The sequence below is a fragment of the Maniola hyperantus genome, chromosome 12 (genome assembly GCF_902806685.2).
Source record: "Maniola hyperantus chromosome 12, iAphHyp1.2, whole genome shotgun sequence".
Lineage (NCBI taxonomy): Eukaryota > Metazoa > Arthropoda > Insecta > Lepidoptera > Nymphalidae > Maniola > Maniola hyperantus.
The window spans coordinates 11,976,046-11,997,730 of NC_048547.1; the positions used below are offsets into that span (position 1 = coordinate 11,976,046).

The 21,685-nt window shown below is 38.0% G+C and overlaps 2 protein-coding genes across 3 annotated transcripts in view; both read left to right on the plus strand.

Moving 5' to 3' along the window:
- LOC117986807 (uncharacterized) overlaps positions 1-6,581 on the plus strand; it is a 93,952-nt gene extending 87,371 nt beyond the window's left edge. For both annotated transcript variants that reach the window (XM_034973712.2, XM_034973713.2), the window contains exons 3-7: positions 1,651-1,779; positions 3,972-4,091; positions 4,810-4,972; positions 5,706-5,834; positions 6,293-6,581. In XM_034973712.2, coding sequence (XP_034829603.1) covers positions 1,651-1,779; positions 3,972-4,091; positions 4,810-4,972; positions 5,706-5,834; positions 6,293-6,509 — 758 coding nt within the window. In that variant the 3' untranslated portion in view covers positions 6,510-6,581. The remainder of the gene's footprint in view (positions 1-1,650; positions 1,780-3,971; positions 4,092-4,809; positions 4,973-5,705; positions 5,835-6,292) is intronic.
- An 8,604-nt stretch (positions 6,582-15,185) lies between these two features.
- tmod (tropomodulin) overlaps positions 15,186-21,685 on the plus strand; it is an 84,898-nt gene continuing 78,398 nt past the window's right edge. The window contains exon 1 of the mRNA XM_034973702.2: positions 15,186-15,365. Coding sequence (XP_034829593.1) covers positions 15,288-15,365 — 78 coding nt within the window. The 5' untranslated portion in view covers positions 15,186-15,287. The remainder of the gene's footprint in view (positions 15,366-21,685) is intronic.

The window sequence follows — 21,685 nt, forward strand, 5'->3', positions numbered from 1 at the left end:
CTTAAAGCCCTTTATCCGTTCAAAGATCCCTTTCGGCGATAGCAATTTTCTTGTCATTCCGTTCTGTGAGGATTTTGTGAACCAATAACTCTTTTCGGCCGCCCTTAAATTTTTTCCCTTTGAAAAAATATTTTTCTGCTTCAATATTTTGGGAAATGTCACAGGTCAGCTATGAGTAGCTAAATCTCTACATGTTTTATATATCCAAAGGCAGTAGTTCTTAACGTGATGATGCTGTCTTCATGAAAGTGCGCTAAATGCAAAAGATATGCCACAACTGTACACATACATGACTAAGACCAGTTTATACGTGAATTGTGCCGGAATGCTAAACTGCTTGTCGGTAAAACTTTGCCTGTAGGATGATAAATAGCAAATGCCGAAGCCTGTCAGCTATCTGGTGCAAGGCATTGGCATTTGGAAACCTAAGCCATGTCCGATCTTCTAAATTCTAAAATCGAATCGAACAGATTCGCTCAGTGTCTTACACTGAATTAGTGAGACTCACCGAGTTCATTTGACATTTGTTTTTAATCCATTGAAGATTTTCTAAGAAAAATTAATTTTAGTCACTCAGTGAAGCAGCAGTGTAGAACCAACGCATGTGAAATAAGCTTAGTGGCTATCATTGAGTGTTAGACACTGAGTTAGTGAATCACCCCGCGATCTACTTAGGTAGGTATAAGGCTATACTGCTATGGTAGACTGGTCATCTATTTCCTGTGCTCCAATTTATTCTACGATGCAAACTAAACTTAGAGATGTGGACATCGAAAAGCTTTCTACTGACTAAAAATATACATGTCTGTGAAAGCATTTTCACTGAATTTTAAAAACAAAAGCTTAATAAAATTCTCCTAGGTTAGACTAAATTTATTTCGACGGATTTAGTGATAGAGAGACATAGCGTGCCAGACCTTCGTTATTTTATAAAAGCTGAAAGTTTCTCTGCATAATATTGTCCTCAACACGGGAAGAAGAAATATACAAAAATTAGGCTTAAAACTTTGACGTAAGATTTTTTACACCTGTATTACCTGTTATCTTCCAACGCCAACGCCTCCCTGTGTTAGAGACAATATTATGCAGAGAAACTTTCAGCTTTATAAAATAACAAAGGTCTGGCACGCGCTGGATCTTAGTCCATGATTCAAATTAATTTGGGTTACCTACTTAATAAATAGACTTGACTCAAAACAACAATCAAAATTAGAAATAACAAAGGTGACGACATCTATTTTCGAATGGAAATTTTCTACGGAGATTATTTACACTTCTCCCTATAAATAAATGAATAAACTTCTATTTCGAGTAATAGCAATTCATTTAATTAGTCTCTAATACAATCTTATTTTCTATGTTAGTAACTGACCTAAACTTAGTATTAATATGCCTACATAATATTATATCATTTGAGGTTACGACCTGATAAGAACTTACTATTTCTGCACTTTCTTACTACCTTGGACATACAACCTATTACGTTGATGGTCAGAAACCTTCACGCAAGTGTTGACAACAACTATACAAAGTTGCAACTCGAAGCGCAAATATGTAGCGAAGGAATGCACATACAAACATCATATTTTTATAATAATAATATGTATAGATATAGAGTCGTTTAGTAATACTATATCTTATTTTTTCCAGCGGCGTCGTACCGAGGTTGTGGTGAAAATGAAGAACCTGACCACTATGCGGCCAGGATCGCCTTCACAGGAAACTCACGGGTGCTTGGCCCCGTGTGCATCGTCGCTGGCGCTCTTATGACGATAGCTGGTAGGTTCAAATTCGCTTAAATTATTCTGAGATACGCCATATGGAGGTTTCGATACGTAGAACCTGACAATGCGGTCAGGATCGCAAATGGAAAACTTCAGTTCCATATGTATCTTGGCGTTGCTCTTATGACGTTGATTAGTAGGCTTAAATTTGCTTAGTAATTGTATCTAAAAATTCGTTAACAAGTCTGGTATGACAGGTGTTTATGTTTTTACAGAAAACAAGGCCAAGAAATAAGGCATTAAATACCTATTTCCTAGAGAATAGACCCTTATTGGGCTTATAGTCATAGTAAACGACTTTAATCAACAGAATCCCAAATCCAGAACCCTAAAGCCCCGGAATCCGGAAATTGTTTCAATATCCGGGTCTTATTGGGACAAATCCGTAAAAATCCGACCGGATGGCAACCCTACTCATTTAATACTCTGTCTAATACTTATCCGGGTTGTATGTTTTCGACAAAGTCGGACTTTATTAGAAACTTGCTGACTTTTCTCAGTAGGTACCTAAAGATAATATTGACACTTTCAGTAACGCTATTAATATTTTAGGTTCAAGTCTTGTTCGAAAGCATTATATCCAAACTCGGTATAGGGGTATGAGGCTGAGGGAAGCCCTGCACACCCGCCCGTCGTCGCCCGCGTTCGCCCGCACGTATGTGGGGCGTTTCCTCCCCGATTGCCATCTCGTCCTGTCGCGAACTATACTTACCTACTATTAAATTTAACTATGGGTATAATGCTTTCGAAATTAGATTTAGTTTCATCTCAACTCTCAATGTTACCAATTAGCTATGACTTCAAATGACTTTCACGAAGTGCAGCTTTAGTTATAAGTAACTACATACTGAGAAAATATTTAATTATAGGTTATTTAATTATGCTTAGAACTATGGCCTTTGTTTTTTATTATGTAATTTTAATTAAGGAATAATAAAGGCTTTATTTATTTATTTATTATGCTCATTAGGGTTCCGTATCTCCAGAAAAGAAAGAACCCTTATAGGATCATTTCGTTGTGTGTCCGTCTGTCGTGTTTGTCAAGACCCACAAATTTAAAGGCCGATGATCTAGAATCATGTTTGGCAGGTATCAAAAATCCACAAACCGTGAATTTGTGGTCAGGTACATCACAAAAAAAAGTGTTATTTCTTGTACGATGGTACGGAACCCTTCGTGCGCGAATCCGACTCTGCGCTTGACCGTTTTTTTGTGAAATCTTTTATAGACCTACCTATGTGCTACCAAGTCGAAGTAATAATATCCAAGGCGCACTAAGCCGCAAGGAATGAGTTTGGTCACGAAACGAGAAGTCCTTGTTTTATTTTGATTAAATGAACCAAGCCTCTTTCCGATAATATACTTAGTTATAACTTGTCAGTTGGTCTTATTTTTCGACCTAAAATGTAGTACTCAGTAATGAAACCGTGATACAAGTTGAAACCCCAACTACCTATATAATTATATCATCATCATCATCATCATGATCAACCAATCGCCGGCTCACTGCAGAGCACGGGTCTCCTCCCAGAGTGAGAAGGGTTTGGCCATAATCTACCACGCTGGCCAAGTGCGGATTGGTAAACTTCACACACCTTTGAGAACATTATGGGAACTCTCAGGCATGCAGGTTTCCTCACGATGTTTTCCTTCACCGTTAAAGCAAGTGATATTTAATTACTTAAAACGCACATAACTCCGAAAACTTAGAGGTGCGTGCCCGGGATCGAACCCTCGGCCTCCGATTAGAAGGCGGACGTCCTAACCACTAGGCTATCACAGGTTCACTGCACACATAATTATATAACCCGAACTAAAGCGTCGGGGAAAGTGTATCGTTTAAATGCCTCGTTTCTCCAAGAATAGATAACTGCGATATTCGTAATAGATATTTGGATAGTTTTAAATTAGATAATATAATGTTTACTTATCAGTCAACTCAGCAAAAAAAGCTAGGTAGCTAATACTTTATTGGTAATGTAGGTACTTTGCGACACGGCAATATGAAGTACAACTTTTTGGCATTGAGAAAATGAAGTGAAAAACTGAATGATAAGTTTTCCAATTTTTCAGACATAATATAAGTACATAGGTACCTAGCCTAAAAATTGTAAATAACTAATTATTTTAATTAGTTAATTGTTAGTCTAATTACATAGTGAATTATGTTTTTTTTATGGTTTCCAGGTATAGTGCTGTGCATGCTGATGCGCTCGGCGCAGCGTCGCCAGCGCCGGCTCGCCTTCCACTGCCCCATCCACGGCGACTTCTATCCGCTCAGCCCGCAGATTGCTAGGAAATATTCACGTGAGTACATAAATAACCTTCATTTATAATTTTTATCAACTTATCGTGGCGTGCAGGTCATAGAGGCATAAATGCACTGCTTACCCCAGTTGTAATAGCTCAATGCATATTTTTCATTATGACCTGCCAGTAAACAGGTTTCTAATTAAGTAATGCCTACCCTGGCTTCAAACACTGTGCACGCCACTGACAGCAGTAGGTACCTACTGCGCTAGAAGTTTTTTTTATTATCTTCATTTATGTTTAAAGGGCTTTTATACAATAATGTACACGACAACCTTATCGTAGTTTATTAAAATCAAATTTTATATACCTAATATTCTATCTAACTAAAGTAACTTAAAAATTTTGTGTATATTCGGATCTCTATATTGAAAGTCATTAAGCATTTTAAGAATAGAAAAAGCTATCACAACGCCTCTGTGCCAGAGGCGCATCGAGTTAAATGCTGAATGGCATTTCGACTATAAGTACTTTCAAATAGTGACACTACTTTCTTCAAAACATCACGCTAGAAGTTAATAATACTGAAGTTTCCATGACTACAATACGTATTTTAACTAAAGGGCTGACTGAAACAAGAAGAACAAGCCGAAATTCAATAGGCTTTCTGTTAGCTTATTGAGGATATCAATCACTAGATATCTATGACCATCTCCTACCAGCCACGCCCACAGTGACACCTATTTTTAACCAAATCATTATAACATAATTCCAGGTAGCCCAGGAGGCCTCTGGCGCTGGCTGCGCGGCTGGCTGGGCATGATCGAAGAAGGAGAAGCCCCGCGCTGTCCGCGCTCTACGGAGCCCGCGTCACCGGCGCGAGCTGACGCGCCGTGTCCGCCGCCTTTACCTTTCCTAGTGCCTAGCGATTCTGTTGTGTGAGTATCATAGTATTGGGTCATACGGCATACGCCTTTGTGTAGAGCTTACGTATAGTGCGTTAACGCGAGTCGACGCGCCGTGCCCGCCGCCGCCCTTACCTTTCCAAAATTCAGAGCAGTATAACTTTTTGATGTTGTTTCACTCCTACCCACATGTGAAAAAAAGTTCTGTAGTGCTTGTGTATATTAGTATTTTCTATGACCGCATTATGTCTGTGGTCTATCGTCTATAGAGACCTGAATCTTGCGTAACACACGCGAGCCTAGGTAACATATTATCTGTCAGCACATTACATAGGCCACGAGAAAGTATTCTAGCAAAGATTGTTCTTGGGCTGCAGCCTGCAGTAATGCACATTCTGATCACACAAGTGATATGGTATAGAGAGTTTTGGTGATACGACGATTAGTGATATAGGTTACCTAAGTTATCTTTGATTTATTTTATACGAGATGATGCCCGCGACTTCTTCCGCGTGGATTTAGGTTTTAAAAATCTCTTTGATTTTCTGAGAAAAAATTAGCATAATAATATGTCACTCTCCAGGTCTTTAAATATACCTATGCAAAAAAACACGTCAATCCGTTACTCCGTTGCGACGTGATTGAACGACAAACCAACAAACCAATAAACAATCACACTTTAATATTATTTTGGTATTATTATAATAATATTATATTCTGTGCTTTCGCATAGTTTATAATATAGTAACGTTATATTTATTTACAGAGGAATGGCGTCGGTTCTGGGAGCGCCGCTAAGTCCTGAACAGACATTCGGCTCAATCAAATCACTAGCGATCTCCCGAGAGGTCGCCAGCTTCCCCTTGTCTCGATCTCCGACTCCGCCACCAATGAGGTAAGAAAAGAAAACGAATTAACCACTAATAACGGCGCAGTGGTGAGCGCTGTGGTCTTATAGTCTTATAGTTTAACTAGCTTATTCCCGCAACTTCGTCCGCGTGGACTACACAAATTGCAAACCCCTATTTCACCCCCTTAGGGGGAGAATTTTTTTCAAAAAACCTTAGCGGATGACTACGTCATAATAGCTATCTGCATGCCAAGTTTTAGCCCGATCCGTCAGCTAGTTGCAAATAAAACATCTGAATGACGCTAGAGGTCACTCGAAGCCAATGCCGCGTCGTGGGCGGGGCATTGACCCGATTTTTGCACGCTATACACTGCGGGTTAGAAAAATACTAAATCTACTCTATGCTAGTATTTTTGGCATCAACCATTTAAAAGCGCCTAGCTCAATTTTTTGTTAGGTTTGTAACAAAAATACAATGTTAAAAAAAGTTTCATTCGTTTCAGTTACCCACCATTCAAGGAAGAGTCCAAAGTCGAGTGTATACCCAACTCAATCCCCCCGCATACCGACTGTGGGCCAACGACCTACAACTACCGAGTAGTAGAGTGCAAATTCACTACCACAGACGAACTCTCCCGAAGCGCTCCGCCTTCCGCGCCGTGTGACCGACAAAGACCTGCTACTGTGTGTATATCCATACCTAATGAAGGCAAAGGCTAGAGATACAAAAAGTCTTTGAATATAGATAAAATAGTAATAATTCAGTGTTCAAATTTGGAATGGCTGTTCGTATTATGATTTTCGTTCGTTCGTGTTATTCGAACCGGAAACATTTATGACACGCCGCCCGAATGCCAAGCGTTCGCTGGTTAAAAACTTGTGGAAGGTGTAAGTCCAGCAAATTGCCAACGCGCGTGGCCGCCATTTTAGTGACGTCAGTACTAGACTGAAGTTTCAAGCTGATGGTATATTTTTATTTCGGCTGACGTCAAAATCACGTCGATCATTTCGATGTTAATGAGACATGGTTCCAGCGCAATAGCAATTTGCGGGACTTATAGTTCTGGCGAGTCACTTCCACGTCACTTGCATTGTGTAGCCCGTAGGTAAATCTAAAACACTCGAAGTGTTTACTGACAATAAAATTTACAAAAGTTTCATATTATGGAATACTAGCTGATGCCCGCGACTTCGTCCGCGTGGATTTAGGTTTTTAAAAATCCCTTGGGAACTCATTGATTTTCCGGGATAAAAAGTAGCCTATGTCCTTCCCCGGGATGCAAGCTATATCTGTACCAAATTTCGTCAAAATCGGTTGAACGGATGGGCCGTGAACGGCTAGCAGACAGACAGACAGACACACTTTCGCATTTATAATATTAGTATGGAGTATGGAGTATGAACTTGGGGGACGCACTAACGTGTGTCTTGATGTCCAAAACGTACCACATAGCTTGGTGTTGGATCGGATGGCGTGTTAAAATGTACCGTACGTAGGTAAACCTACTATTATAGTGTTAACATGAAACTAATTTAGTTAACGTCGAACCTTGGATGTTTGGTTGGATGGTTGGTAGCGATTTTAGTATTTCAGTACGATGCCAAGAAACCAAAAGGGTAGTAAAATATCCAAGAAAATTCCAAACAGAAAAAATGTTGAAGCTGTCTAACTGACACTGGTCATCAATTTATAAGAAAATGCTAGCTGTATTGTAACCATTGACTTATAAATTGCTTCGTATGGATAGAGCTATTGAACAAGCAAAATGGCACCGCTAAATAACAAGATATGCCCAAGTGAACAAAAATTTTCACGGTTTTGAAACCAAATAAATCAGCGGCCACCTCTTAGATACTAATAAACGACCCGTTTGAAATCCAGACGTCACTGTGGTTGCATTAGTGCTAAATAAACATTTTAGGACCAATGAATCGGTGCCATTGTGCTTGTTCAATGGCCCTGTCCTTACGAAGTAATATGTAAGTCAATGACAGTAACTAAATTGGTTTATCTGTTAATAGCATTTGGCAATCGGAGTTCACGATGGAACTTTTTTATTGTTAAAGAGTGTCGTAATGTTAAGATGTGTGTTGACGATTTGTTTTGTCGGTCGTCTCATAACGATCATAACATGGATGTAAAATAGCACAGGGTTATTTTGAAAATACCCACAAATGCTCAAAAATTTAAATACTATGTGACATCTATAAACCAAATATTTTTTGTTCTACACTTACCTACTTAGTTCTTGAAATTGCATGCAAACTGTGGAACCAACTCCCATCGGCGGTGTTCCCACTAGGCGGACCAACAAATTCCTAAAAGGCCGGCAACGCATCGGCGGTTCCTCTGGTGCTGCAAATGTTCATGGGCGGCAGTAATCACTTAACATCAGGTGACCCGACCTGTTCGTTTGCTCTTTTGTCTCTATTGTCTTGGAATAAACAGTTGGACATGTTACTAATCTTTATTGTGGCAAAAATATAGGAGCAAGAACATTTCAGAACCAAAGTTCTTAGGTAGTATATTTTTCAGCATGCAGTATATGTACTCCCTATTTAGGCATACAAATATTTTGATTTTATTGTCTCGCGAGGTGTGAAAAATAGAGTATTGAACTTGGGGGGGTAATACTGTCTTAATCTTGGGTGCTGCTAAGGCCTAAATCCCGCGCTTCGGCTTGGGATTTACCCCGCGCCCGTGACACCCATTACCCCCAATTACAATTATAATTAGTTACATTACCCATGTTGAATAATCTACTATTAATTTTATCAATATAGGTACAGTTATAGATTTGCCGGTATTTTCAACATAACCTTATTTTTTTTTAAATTACATTTATTTCTCATCAGTAACAATAAAATTAAATTATTTTATCTCTAAACGAATAAAATCGAATCTGCTCAATCACGTTGGTCTTCCGCTGTCTCTTATTTACCTACTTCAACCACAGAATAAATAATAATACATCGAAATTCAAAATTTATACTTAGCTGTTTTTGTACGTACATAGATTTTTTTATAGAAAACACCCAATTAACAAGTACAATACATTTTCATTTGTTGTGTTGTATGTTACTACTAAAACAACGCATTTGTAAAGTTGCGATTCAGAAGAATGCTAATAGAAATTTATGATACAAGTGTGCAAAATCGAGGTAGAAGTTTTAAGCCCGAGCCGTAGGTAAGGGTTTCAATAGCGCCGAAAACTCTATTATGTATCCATACACACGTTACATTTGTAAGTAAGAACCACCCAAAAGTACTTTATCCTACAAAGCACCTTGAATTACACACAAAAGTATTTTTATTGCAATTTATCTCCAAAAACTTTTTTACCGTGAGTTTGCACCAGAAAACATTAAATATGTGTAGATTTGACAGGTCGTCGTATGTGACAAATAAACTTATTTCTACCAAATCAATACCTACGTAAATAATAAGTCAGAATAATTAACACAAAATAAGTACTATTTGATTGCACTGAACTACGTTAATTTTATCGATGACTATTTAGTATTAAATACGTACCTAGAATTTAGATACCTACGTAAAAAAATCACAATGAATATTAACAAGTTTACCACAACTTATTATACTTTGTTATGAAACTCTGTCAAATATGCTTTTCATCAATGGAAAGTCAAAATAAATTTCATCAAACATTTTAAACAACTCTGTATCCACAATATTTCAATCAATTCTAATAAAATCAATATTGATCGAAAAACAATATTTTGTTTAATAATTTTTAGCATCCATAAAATAATTTTAAAAGATATCTAAATGGCCACATGCGGTCGTTTGATGAGAAAAAATATCCAGCCACAAAATATTGTTTTATTTAAAAAATTATAATTAAATCAACGCTTGTGGCTATCTAGATACATCCAGTATTTTATTAGGTGGGTGAGGTAGACTGCCCAATTTGTGACACTGTGGTCATGCTGTATAATAATGGGGCCGATTCTCTTGCACACAATCTCTAAACTAAACTAAATTAGAAGGTCTAAATCTAGTGCTTTCCTTTTCCGCAAGCAACATTATGATAGGGATAGCAATAGGTTTAGACGTGCCATTTTAGTTTAGTTTAGAGATTGTGTACAACGGAATTAGCCACATTGTATACCTATTGATATATTTTTATTTTTCGTACACACTAATAAGAGTGAATGTGGAATGTATTTATATATTTTCCACCAACGTTTTTAATGTGTGTAAAGTATGTAGAGCAGTATAATATGTATATTATATACCTATTACACAAATGACATGAACTTTAATTCAAGCTCACATTGAGACGTGCTATACTTTAAACTTTGTATTTAATCCCAATTTTATAATGAAAATATATATATTTTTTTTATATTAATACAGTTTTCATTGAACATTTGTTGGTCTAGTCCATAGTCACTAATTGTATTTTATAAAATCATTAATTAGTAAAATCATCATTAAAATGTAGTAATGTTTGTCGAGTGGTCTCGTACGATTTTTGGCTCAGTAGTTTAATATTGTTCCTAATTTAACACTTTTTTTTAATTACTACATTCTTTTCATTACTCGTTTTATACACTAGTTATTATATTAGTGTTGCCGGATACTCTGTAAATGCCAGTTAAAAAAAAAAACTAAATACTTATTATTATTTTTTAATAATATACGATAAATGGCCTGGTCATCTGGCAACACTTAGTTGTATAAAACAATATAGATAATATTTGTAGCATTACTGTCTTTTTATAAGAATAGTTACATTATAATCCGATAATATCCTAGTTATATTATACCCGAATTGTGATATTTTTCTTAATTTAGCATTGTTATCAACTTTCAAATCTTTAACTTTCATACCCATTTTTAATTAAAGAAGATCCATTAACAACGTCACTTTACTTTACCAAGAGAAAAGGATAAAATAACAATTTCTTGGATGTAATTCATAATGTCAAATATTTTATTAAATTATCCGTTAAATGTTTGTATGATCTAAATAATGGATGGTTTATTCTATTTTGTTTGTTGAAAAATCACTTGTCTCATTTAATTTGGGGAAGGAGCCAAAAATGTTGCCAAAATGCACGATTAATCGCGTCCATGCATATAACCCGTCGAAAATATCTGTGTATGGTATTGTCCGAAAGAAAACTGAAAATTATTGAAAACATTAAATTCGTTTCACACAACACGCAAGTAAAAATTTACATTATATTGTTTTATTTCCGTATATGGCATTAGCCATATAAGGAAAACACTAACGAACGCATACACAGGCATCAGTGATTGTATTTAACAATTTACACTGAATAGGCAGAGAGGCGTAAAATGTGATGGAAAATGATAAGGGAACACAAATATCTCCGACGGGTCATAACTTTTTTGTATTCTTTTTTACTAAAGAAGAATAGTGCTCACAAAAGACAATCGACTAAGAATGTGTGTAGGTAGGTAGGTATAGTAGATCATCCGTGTATACATAGGTGTAATGAATTTATTTATTTTACATTTGAAATATTATTATGTGGAACATCGCAATTTTTGTCTGGTAATGGATTATGCCTTTATTTTTTATCTGTGAGGAATCACTCACTTGAGTGCATTTGTACGATGTTTTAGTTCAAAAGTATTTTTTTATTGTTTTATCAAATTCATTAATTGTAAAATATTATTAAAATTGCTTAAAAATTCGTTACACCCTTGTATTATTAATAGGAAATTTCGTAGGTTAGATATTTAAACAATTTTCGTTTTGTGATGAAGGCATTTACTGGCCGAGTTATTGGATATAATGTTTAAGGTACGTAATTTTTATAATAAAATAGTTAAGTGCCACGCCTAAGTAATCTATTAAATTGTATACATTAAGCTTATTTAATATTGTTATAGATTTAAGGAAGAAATGAAAATACAAATTTGGTTTACAATTGAGTTTGTTTATTGGTGCACCTACCCTACACTTTCCCGCGGGGAGATTACGTATCTCGCGACAGGCTTAAATCTCGCGATCATTGTTGTCTAACGTCCGGCTAGAGAGAGGCAGTAATAGCCACAAAGCAAAATAAGAAGAAGAGAGACAGCTAATGAACTATCGCATTGCTACTACTGTCGCGTTGCTGTCGCTACTGCAAAGTTTTACGTAATCACCCCGCCGGTCTTCACTAGCGCTGCCACCAGCCCTTTTGTTGCGAAAATTGAACTAAATTAATTGAAGTCAATTTCGATAACCAAATCAGTACTACAGTAAAAATCGGTCAAGTGCGAGCGAACTCGCACAGCTGAAGGATTCCGTACCATCGTACAATAACACTTTTTTTTAAATTTCATCAACCGATTAGATGTTCACTGCTGGACATAAGTCTCTTATAGGGACTTCTTCCAATTTTGTCTCATTTAGCAGATTATAGCGAACTAGCTGATGCCCTCGACTTCGTACGCGTGGATTTAGATTTTTAAATATCCCATGGGAACTTTTTGATTTCCCGGGATAAAAAGTAGCCTATGTCACTCTCCAGGTCTTTAACTATATACCCATGCAAAAAATCACGTTGCTCCGTCGCTCGTTGCGACGTGATTGAAGGACAAACAAACACACTTTCACATTTATAATTATGGGTACTATATAAGCTTGTGGTTCCTTGTATGTCATGAACTTCCGCAACGAAACGCCTGCTTCTACTCGAAATCTTCATAGCATCTATAGTCCGCGATAGGTTGAGACGGCAATCGGGGTATGAGGCTGGGGGACGCCCCGCACACCCTTGCTCGACAGCACTGGGTTGGTGCGGGGCATTCCCTCCTCGATTGCCATTTCAACCTGTCACGTACTTATAGGCAGGTAGGTATAGTGCGCGCGAAACAAATAGTCATCTTAGAACTTAGCCGCAAGACGCGTCGCAATGGCATTTTTTAGGCGTCAGTGGGGCGCAACGTACGGGGGAGAGGAGCACACCAACCCGCGTTACACGCCGCACCCCGCATTCACCATCTGCATTAGTGTGAGTGCTATATCCGTACACAGTACACGAGCGCGTTGAACAATACCTGCCCGAGCTTGCACTCGCATCGTGTCAGACGCAACTATTTAACTGCCAGTAACTATAATACCTACTCAATTTGGAGGAACTAAATGAATTCTGTAAACGGATTTAACGGTATGTTTCTTGAATTTATGTTTCCTTCTAATTGTCTTAATCTGTAGGTACAGGTTTATTAGCCTTCGGCTTTAGGTAAATGCTCTTATTTATGGCGAGACGTAGTTGTTCGTGGCTTCGAACTTCTGTTACACGTCAATATGCTAAAATTATGTACTTGCTGCAAGTACTTACACAGATATGTGATTACTGATTAACTGATACCAGTTAGTCATAGCTACCTAGAAAAAATAAGCTAAAGCTAACCTTTTTTGCGGCGCTCCTATACGCGTCGCTTGGCGACTGGGTCACGGAACACCGTAGCAATCAACCGCGACCCAGCCAGCGATGTCGGCCGCGGCGGACCCTCCACTGGGGGCCCACTCCTGAGGTTCGCCCACCGCACGTCCGAGGAACACCGACGAAGTGCGCCCCCCGACGCGGGGACCCAACGGGCGACAACTACAGACCGACCGCCCGGTACTCCCACGGGCGACGGGCGGCGATCCCGCGAACTTCGCTCGCGTCCCATCCTTCGCTTCGTCTACTGTTCCCTCTGCTAGTCAAAGGGACACACGGTCATTAGCCAACAATATCCCCGAAGAGAAATTATTAGTCATGTTACCGGGGCGCATACTGCTCTTCCCCTCGGACGCATCCAAAAGGGACCAGCAGCACCCAAGCACACAGTTTACCTGGCTGGAACCCCGTGGTTATGCTTATCTAATCTAATCTAAGAGAAACTGCAACAAGGGTGATGATGAGGACAGAATGTCGGTACTGCTTCTCACTTAGCTTAAATACCACGTACCGTTCTCCATTTTCGTCTATACTAAAACTTGCAGTTAGCACCCCTAGCATTCCGCGTCTCCTAGGAATGCATGAATGCACCACCCCTGAATTGTGCCTAGGTCCTGGCAACCCTAATTCTGGTAATACAAAGTTGAATGAACTCTATGCCGTGCACAATAGAGTACTTAAATCAAAGTAAAATGCAGTCAAACTGAGTGACGAAGGATACAAATATACAGGTCAACAATGACCGTACAATGAACATCGAGATTTAGGGCATTGTACATCAGTGTAGCTAAATGGTATTCGCCTATATAGTCCGTACAAAATGACTCCTCACGCGCCATTTCAACTCTATGGGTCAACTGTCATGTCAAAAGTATGGTTCACCTTTAAAATACGGTCTAAAATCTAATTTTGACATGGAATTTGACACAAAAAGTTGAAGTGAGGAGGAGGAGGCGCATGAGGAGTTAAATTTTAGGCGTTATATTATACTTACAAATCTTACACTGGAAGTCATAGAACCAAGATAGGGGCTTCCTTGGGTCTTCTTTAGAAAACGGTTCAGACGACATGTTGTGTCATACACAACCATAATGCATTGCATAGAGGTTTAATAATATGACATGTCATTCCATCATTCCAGTGTTAGACACCAACTTGTTGTTGTGTTGTTGTTGTATAAGAATAGCGTAGGTAATAAAAAATACATGTGAAGTTTATAATAATGACTCTAAATTCCGTCACTGAAACAAAAGAGGCCCTGAATGAAAATGAGAATGAATGAGAGTTCAATAACTTAGGTCACGCTGAAACATTTTGTTTATTTTGTGTAAACAAAACGTTTCAGACAACACAAAGAGTGTCTCATCAGATTTAATGCAGTTGTAATAACGATAATGGAAAACAATTGATAAACTGGGTAGGTAGCTGTTGTTGAATATGCTTTTTACCCCAATTTTACAGCTCTTCACAGCGCAATGCCCAATGTGTAGACTATAGACTGTAGAGCCATGAAAATAAGGCACATTAACACTTTAAAATCGAGATAGAGCCAGAGTCGAGACGGAGACAAAGCATGATCGTAGGGCGCGGGCCAGACCCATAATAGGTTAAAAATCTAGGGGTGATCATGCTGTTTCACTCGTGAGTCGTGTAACATATTATCATCGTCCAAAACAAAACAACTAATGGCAATGGGCTCGAGGAATTCTCTGTTCCCCATCTTAGCTTCAAAGCCGTCTCGACGCCGCACTACCTCGATGCTGCCTCGACACCAACTCGATTCGATGTAGTCATCTCGAATCTGCCTTAGTTGAGGAGTTCCTGCCTTGTATTAGCCTGTGCGCCTGTTGAATGTTGATGACCCGCGCCATGCATCGACTCTTGACTCTGTGAGAAATACGCCTGTGTCCCGAGTTCCATCAACCCCAAATCCCGAGAACAGTGTATTCGGGCGATCCGACCGCTCCACGCCAACCGGCTGCCGAAAACTAAAAATAACCGCACACTCCTCAGTACCGCCGAAACTGCCGCGCGCGACGCCCGCGCACCTCGCGAATTGCAACCATGGCGGAGACTATCGAGGAAACTTACGAGAGCGCGGTCACCCGCAAGGTGGTCCGCAAGAGCCTCAAGATAGAGGAGGTGAGGACTGTTTTATGTAACCGACGACACAAATAGACCGCGCACGCGCCGTCCACACACCTGCTCACATAACAGATAACACGTCTGACAGTGAACACCGAACGTAAACACCGCGATAACCACAACCCAACAAAGACACCAACTCAAATCTAGAGAACTACGGATCATACCGCTCAGCTTATGAGCTATGACAAACCGGCTAGTTCCGCTCAATGTAGCTATAACGGTAAATGCTGTTTCCAATAAACTTCACAAACCCGCGAAGGTTCCGTACGTCAATGGAGGAAGTGCGATGCGCCACTAGTAATTTGTGGCGATGTAAATAGAACTGGCGGTTGAATGAAAATTTCCGTACCCACCTTGACGCGTGTGCATCGACCTATCTCGTGATATGGAATCACCACGTGCGACCTTGCAGGACAAACAGAAAACAACTCAACCAACGCAAAATTAGGTACACCACACATTTTTTTAAACTAAAGAGTAAGAAAAGCTCAACCAATAAAACAAAGCAACGTTCTTAGTTATGCAACAAGGCAACAGGCAGCGTCGTTTCTTTTGAACGAGCAGCCGTCTCAGTCATAAAAAACTACAGATATTTCTGGGAGATGACATTAGGATTAGATAACGCTGCATCTCCAGTTTACACGTGTAAGGATTTTAGTGAAACCGTTTATCGCGTTATCGCATACCATGAGCAAACTAACAATGGGCGTCAGGGGACTACTGTCCGTTTCCAAAGCGCAAAATCCAATGGAAAAACGCGCCGTGGCATATTTTCGTCTTGGCTCACATCCTAGTTTATCTGCTACATTACGATGTTTATTCACAATACGAATACGAACATTAATGTGTGCGTCCGTGGCACTTGTGTTCAGGTCTCTGCGAATCAAAGTAACCACAGCAAATATATTGATGAGAGTCAAACAGTCTTCAAGGCGAACTCTTGATAGGTTCGGTAATCGCGTAATGCATTCTGCTCCAGTGATTTGTTTCTAGAGCTTTGGCCGGTTCTATATGAAGCTCGTACTTAAGCCTCATATACATAAAGAGAGTTGACTCTACATTCCACTGTATAGGTACCTACACGACAAAACAGATTTTGTTAAATTGAATTACGATGTTCTGAAAAGTATAATTAACGAGCGTAGACATAGAAAAGTTACCGGTGACTTTTCGGCAAAATTTGGATCATATATAAAATAAACGTTGTTTGTAGTGTAGAATACTAAAGTTTGACCGTAATTTTAGGTAGGTACTCTTGTTTAAAAAACTAAACAATAACCAAGGAAAAGCAGTAGATAATTCGGAATTCGTTTATTAATAAATAGCTACAACAGTTGAGATTTTATTTTTCTTTGATTGTAAACGTAGACACGCTAATCATCTGTAGATTATTGGATACGATAAAAGGAATACAACTCTCACGATATAAATGAGGCTTAAAACACGAAGTACACGAATAATTACCTACATTTTATCTCGAAGTGGAAAATCTTAGGGTGGTGCCAAATCATTAGTTTGTTTACTTGGCAAACACTTGCCAACGTGTGCGTTACGCAGCAGATCTGTCTGAATCTGATGAAAAAGTTATTAAAATCGAGTCAACACTAATTATAAAACTAACAATCATAGTTATACTGAATTGATAGATTTTTCTTCTTAATGTGCCATGATTATTATTCCTAAGTCAATTCAAACAACAACTTCTTTTATCTTAGACTAACACATTTGTTCTATAGAAACATTGAGATAGTCATCAGCTGCGCTTTATAATATTACTAGCTGATGCCCGCGACTTCGTCTGCGTGGAATTAGGTTTTTTAAAAATCCCGTGGGAACTCTTTTATTTTCCGGGATAAAAAGTAGCCTATGTCACTCTGCAAGTCTTTATCTATACCCATGCAAAAAATCACGTCAATCCGTTGCACCGTTGCGACGTGATTGAAGGACAAACCAAAAAACCAACAAACCAATAAACCAATAAACCAACAAACCAACAAACAAACATACTTTCGTATTTATAATAAGGGTACTGATTTCTGTGTACCTACCTATAGAACTCTATTCAGTTCATCATTCAGATCATTGATTTCTCTTTCTACTAAGTGAGCCTTTATTCATTACTAGCTGATCCCCGCGGCTTCGCCCGCGTAGATTTAGGTTTTTAAAGATCCCGTATAGCCTATGTCACTCAGGAATAATGTAGCTTTCTACTGGTGAAAGAATTTTTAAAATCGGTTCAGTAGTTCTAAAGATTACCCCCTACAAACAAACTTAACGACATTACCTCTTTATATAATACTAGCTGATCCCCGCGGCTTCGCCCGCGTAGATTTAGGTTTTTAAAGATCCCGTATAGCCTATGTCACTCAGGAATAATGTAGCTTTCTACTGGTGAAAGAATTTTTAAAATCGGTTCAGTAGTTCTAAAGATTACCCCCTACAAACAAACTTAACGACATTACCTCTTTATATAATAAACTAAAGATTACCCCCTACAAACAAACTTAACGACATTACCTCTTTATATAATACAACGGGCCGTGCAGCAGAAATCGTAATATTTTAATTTCGCCATAACTTCAAAACCAAACGTCCAATTTTAATCATTCAAAGACCAAATATTATCTCCATAAACTGTTCTTAGTGATGAAATCATTTATTTTGATAAGGATTAATAGCATGAGTAAAATAAACGCGTTTAAATGTAGTCCAAAAAAAATTCAAGATTATTAAATAAAAAAATGGTTGCTGTGCCTCACTCGACATAGATGGGTATAGTGTGTCGTGGACTTTTTTGTAGATATTTATAAGATCTACAATTAATTAGAACATTTTATGGTTCTATCTTTTATAGTTTAGGCAGCGTACGCAAAATAAGTAACTTTTCTGGTTGATTTTTTACACCTTGTGTCCGAAAAACCCAAATATCTTACGGAACCCTATTTTTTCCAAAATAAAATATAGCCTATGTTACTCGTGGATAATGTAGCTTTCGAATGGTGAAAGAATTTTTAAAATCGGTCCAGTAGTTTTTGAGCCTATTCAGTACAAACAAACAAACAAACAAACAAAGTTTTCCTCTTTATAATATTAGTGTAGATGTAGATGAGGGTTGATACTCGTTCTGTTTCGAATAATGTACCATTGGTAGAAATAACAAGACAAATAAGGGTTTCGTTTTTTGCCATTCGGCTACGGAACCCTAATATATCCCTACTAGCTGATGCCCGCGTGAATTGAGGTTAATAAAAATCCCGTGGGAACTCATTCATTTTCCGGAATAAAATTTATCCTCTGTCCTTCCCCGGGATGAAAGCTAACTCTGTACCAAATTTCATCGAAATCGGTTAAACTGTTGGGCCGTGAAAAGCTAGCAGACAGACGGACAGACACGCGTTCGCATTTATAATATTAGTATGGATTTTGCGAAGACCAATAAAATATCACCTGCTTTAACGGTGAAGAAAGACATCAAGAGGAAGATCTATTTTCTTAACACCTTTTTAAATCCTTTTTAAGTTTCAATATTTCGTAGGTTATAAGCATCACACTTTATTGTAAGCTTTGACGATTATTTACTTTACTACAACCTCAACCAAACCATTGTAGACTAAAGTGCAACCAAAGATCTATTACGCGATACGCTCATAGCAATCCTATATTGAGGAAATATTGACTGCGATCCTAGATATTATACACCCCTCCTTGATAGTGTGACCCCTTCAATGACATTCACATTCCCGAGGCGAGAATTCCCTAACTCTTTCCTAATATTATATGGGTAGGTTAAAACTAAAATAAGATTCGACCTTGATTGTATTTGTTTTCATCCAAAGCGGAAAAATTATAATAAAACAAACAAACCATTCAATTCTTTAAAAGCGTATGATTCGCTTTTCCATTAAAATTATTAAGAACTAGCTTATTCCCGCGACTTCGTCCGCGTGGATTACACAAATTTCAAATCCATTTTACCGCTCTAGGGGCTGAATTTTGAAAAATCCTTTCTTAGCGGATGCCAACGTCATAAATAGCTACCTGCTTGCCAAATTTCACAGTCAACTTTTCCTTTTATATATAGAAGATAAAAGATGCTATTGTATAATCTATCTTCTTTTTGAAAATAAAAAGAATTGTTCTGTCTGATTGACTGATCTATCAATAGAATTTTGGTAGAAAATAGCGATTTGTTTTAGGATTTTTCAAATTCCACCCCGTCATCGATTTTGAAAACTTTCACTCGAACGAAGACGGAGCAGAACAGATAGGTACATACAGAAAAGTGGTTACATTGCCGTTGTATTTCAGGTCAGTCAACGTTCAATCTTAGGGATTAATCGTGCAATGCACTCCGAGTCGCAAGTGCGTTCCGTCGTCGCGCGGTCCATTGCCACACACAATCCATATCCATACTAATAGTATAAATGCGAAGGTGTGTCTGTCTGGCTATCTGAACTGTCTGTCTGATTGTCTGTCTGCTAGCTTTTCACGGCCCATCCGTTAAATCAATTTCGATGAAATTTGGTACAGAGATAGCTTGCATCCCGTGGAAGGACAAGGGCTACTTTTGACCCCAGAAAATCAAACAGTTCCAACAGGATTTCCAAAAATCTAAACCCACGCGAATGAAGTCGCGGGCATCATCTAGTTGATACGTAAGTAGTAGAGAGAGCCAGCGAGGGCCAGACCTTCGTTTTGTTTATAAAAGCTGCAAGTTTCTCTACGTTTTGTTCCCGACACAGGGAAGAACGATCAGCGATTATAAAGTTTGGATTATGATGGCTTTGGGAGATAACAGGTTAAAAACTTTGAAATGTTAAGGGTGTCTGGCAATGCATGACGTGATTTCTAATACTATTCTGATGAAAATATAAACAAACTACACTTTACACTTTATATGAATAAAAAACTCCAGTGACTATTTTTTAACCGACTTCAAAAAAAGGAGGAGGTTCTCAAGTCGTCGGAATTTTTTTTTTTTTTTTTTTTTTTTTTTTTTTTATGTATGTTCCCCGATTACTCGAAAACGCCTAGACCGATTTTGAAAATTCTTTTTTTGTTTGAAAGGGTATACTTCAAAGTTGGTCCCATTTCAATTTGGTGAAGATCTGATGAACATCTTCGAAGATAGATACTGGAACTCCTCAACGGATAAGAGTAAATTGCTCGCGATCAGTGTAATAGCTTAGTAAACAGTAGACTTTTAACCAGTCATAGCATAATTCCATGGGGCCACTAAAAATTGTGAAATAAAAAATTTTTACAAAAAAAATAAAAACCGACTTCGTTACATAAACACTAAAAATTGAAAAATAATTTAATTTATTACCGAATATAATTATGTATACAAGAGTTAATATAGTTCCATAATAATATTTTTTGGTGCCGGTGCCAATTAGCTTTAGCTGCGCGAATCGTCTAGACTTCATATTTTTATGGGACTCCACAATGGCACCTCATTGGCACCGACCCCAAAAAATATTATTATGGAACTATATTAACTCTTGTATACATAATTATATTCGGTAATAAATTAAATTATTTTTCAATTTTTAGTGTTTATGTAACGAAGTCGGTTTTTATTTTTTTTGTAAAAATTTTTTATTTCACAATTTTTAGTGGCCCCATGGAATTATGCTATGACTGGTTAAAATCTACTGTTTACTAAGCTATTACACTGATCGCGAGCAATTTACTCTTATCCGTTGAGGAGTTCCAGTATCTATCTTCGAAGATGTTCATCAGATCTTCACCAAATTGAAATGGGACCAACTTTGAAGTATACCCTTTCAAACAAAAAAAGAATTTTCAAAATCGGTCCAGGCGTTTTTGAGTAATCGGGGAACATACATAAAAAAAAAAAAAAAATAAAAAAAAAAAAAAAAAGATTCCGACGAATTGAGAACCTCCTCCTTTTTTTGAAGTCGGTTAAAAAATGGGAGTCAATGCCACGTGAGCGTGCAAAACTCGGGGCATTGATCCGAGTTTTTGATCCGAGTATACATTGCGGGTTTGAAAAATACTAAATCATTAAAACTACAAAATGGGGCAAATGGTTATTGGTATTGTGATTGTGTTTAGGTAGTACCTATAACAATAACGCTAAGATTTTACTAGCGTTCTGGTTACACCCTGTATGTGATCGTAGCCAACATTTTCAATGATAAAAACATGACGAATAATTTTAACTGGATGCAAGGCCGCTACTTCCTGAACGTCATGTTTCTGTAACTGCCATCAAACTAGAATTAAACTAACCAAATGATACAAGACTTAGTCTCAGTCTTAGTACAAGATTCAGTCTGGAAGGTCTA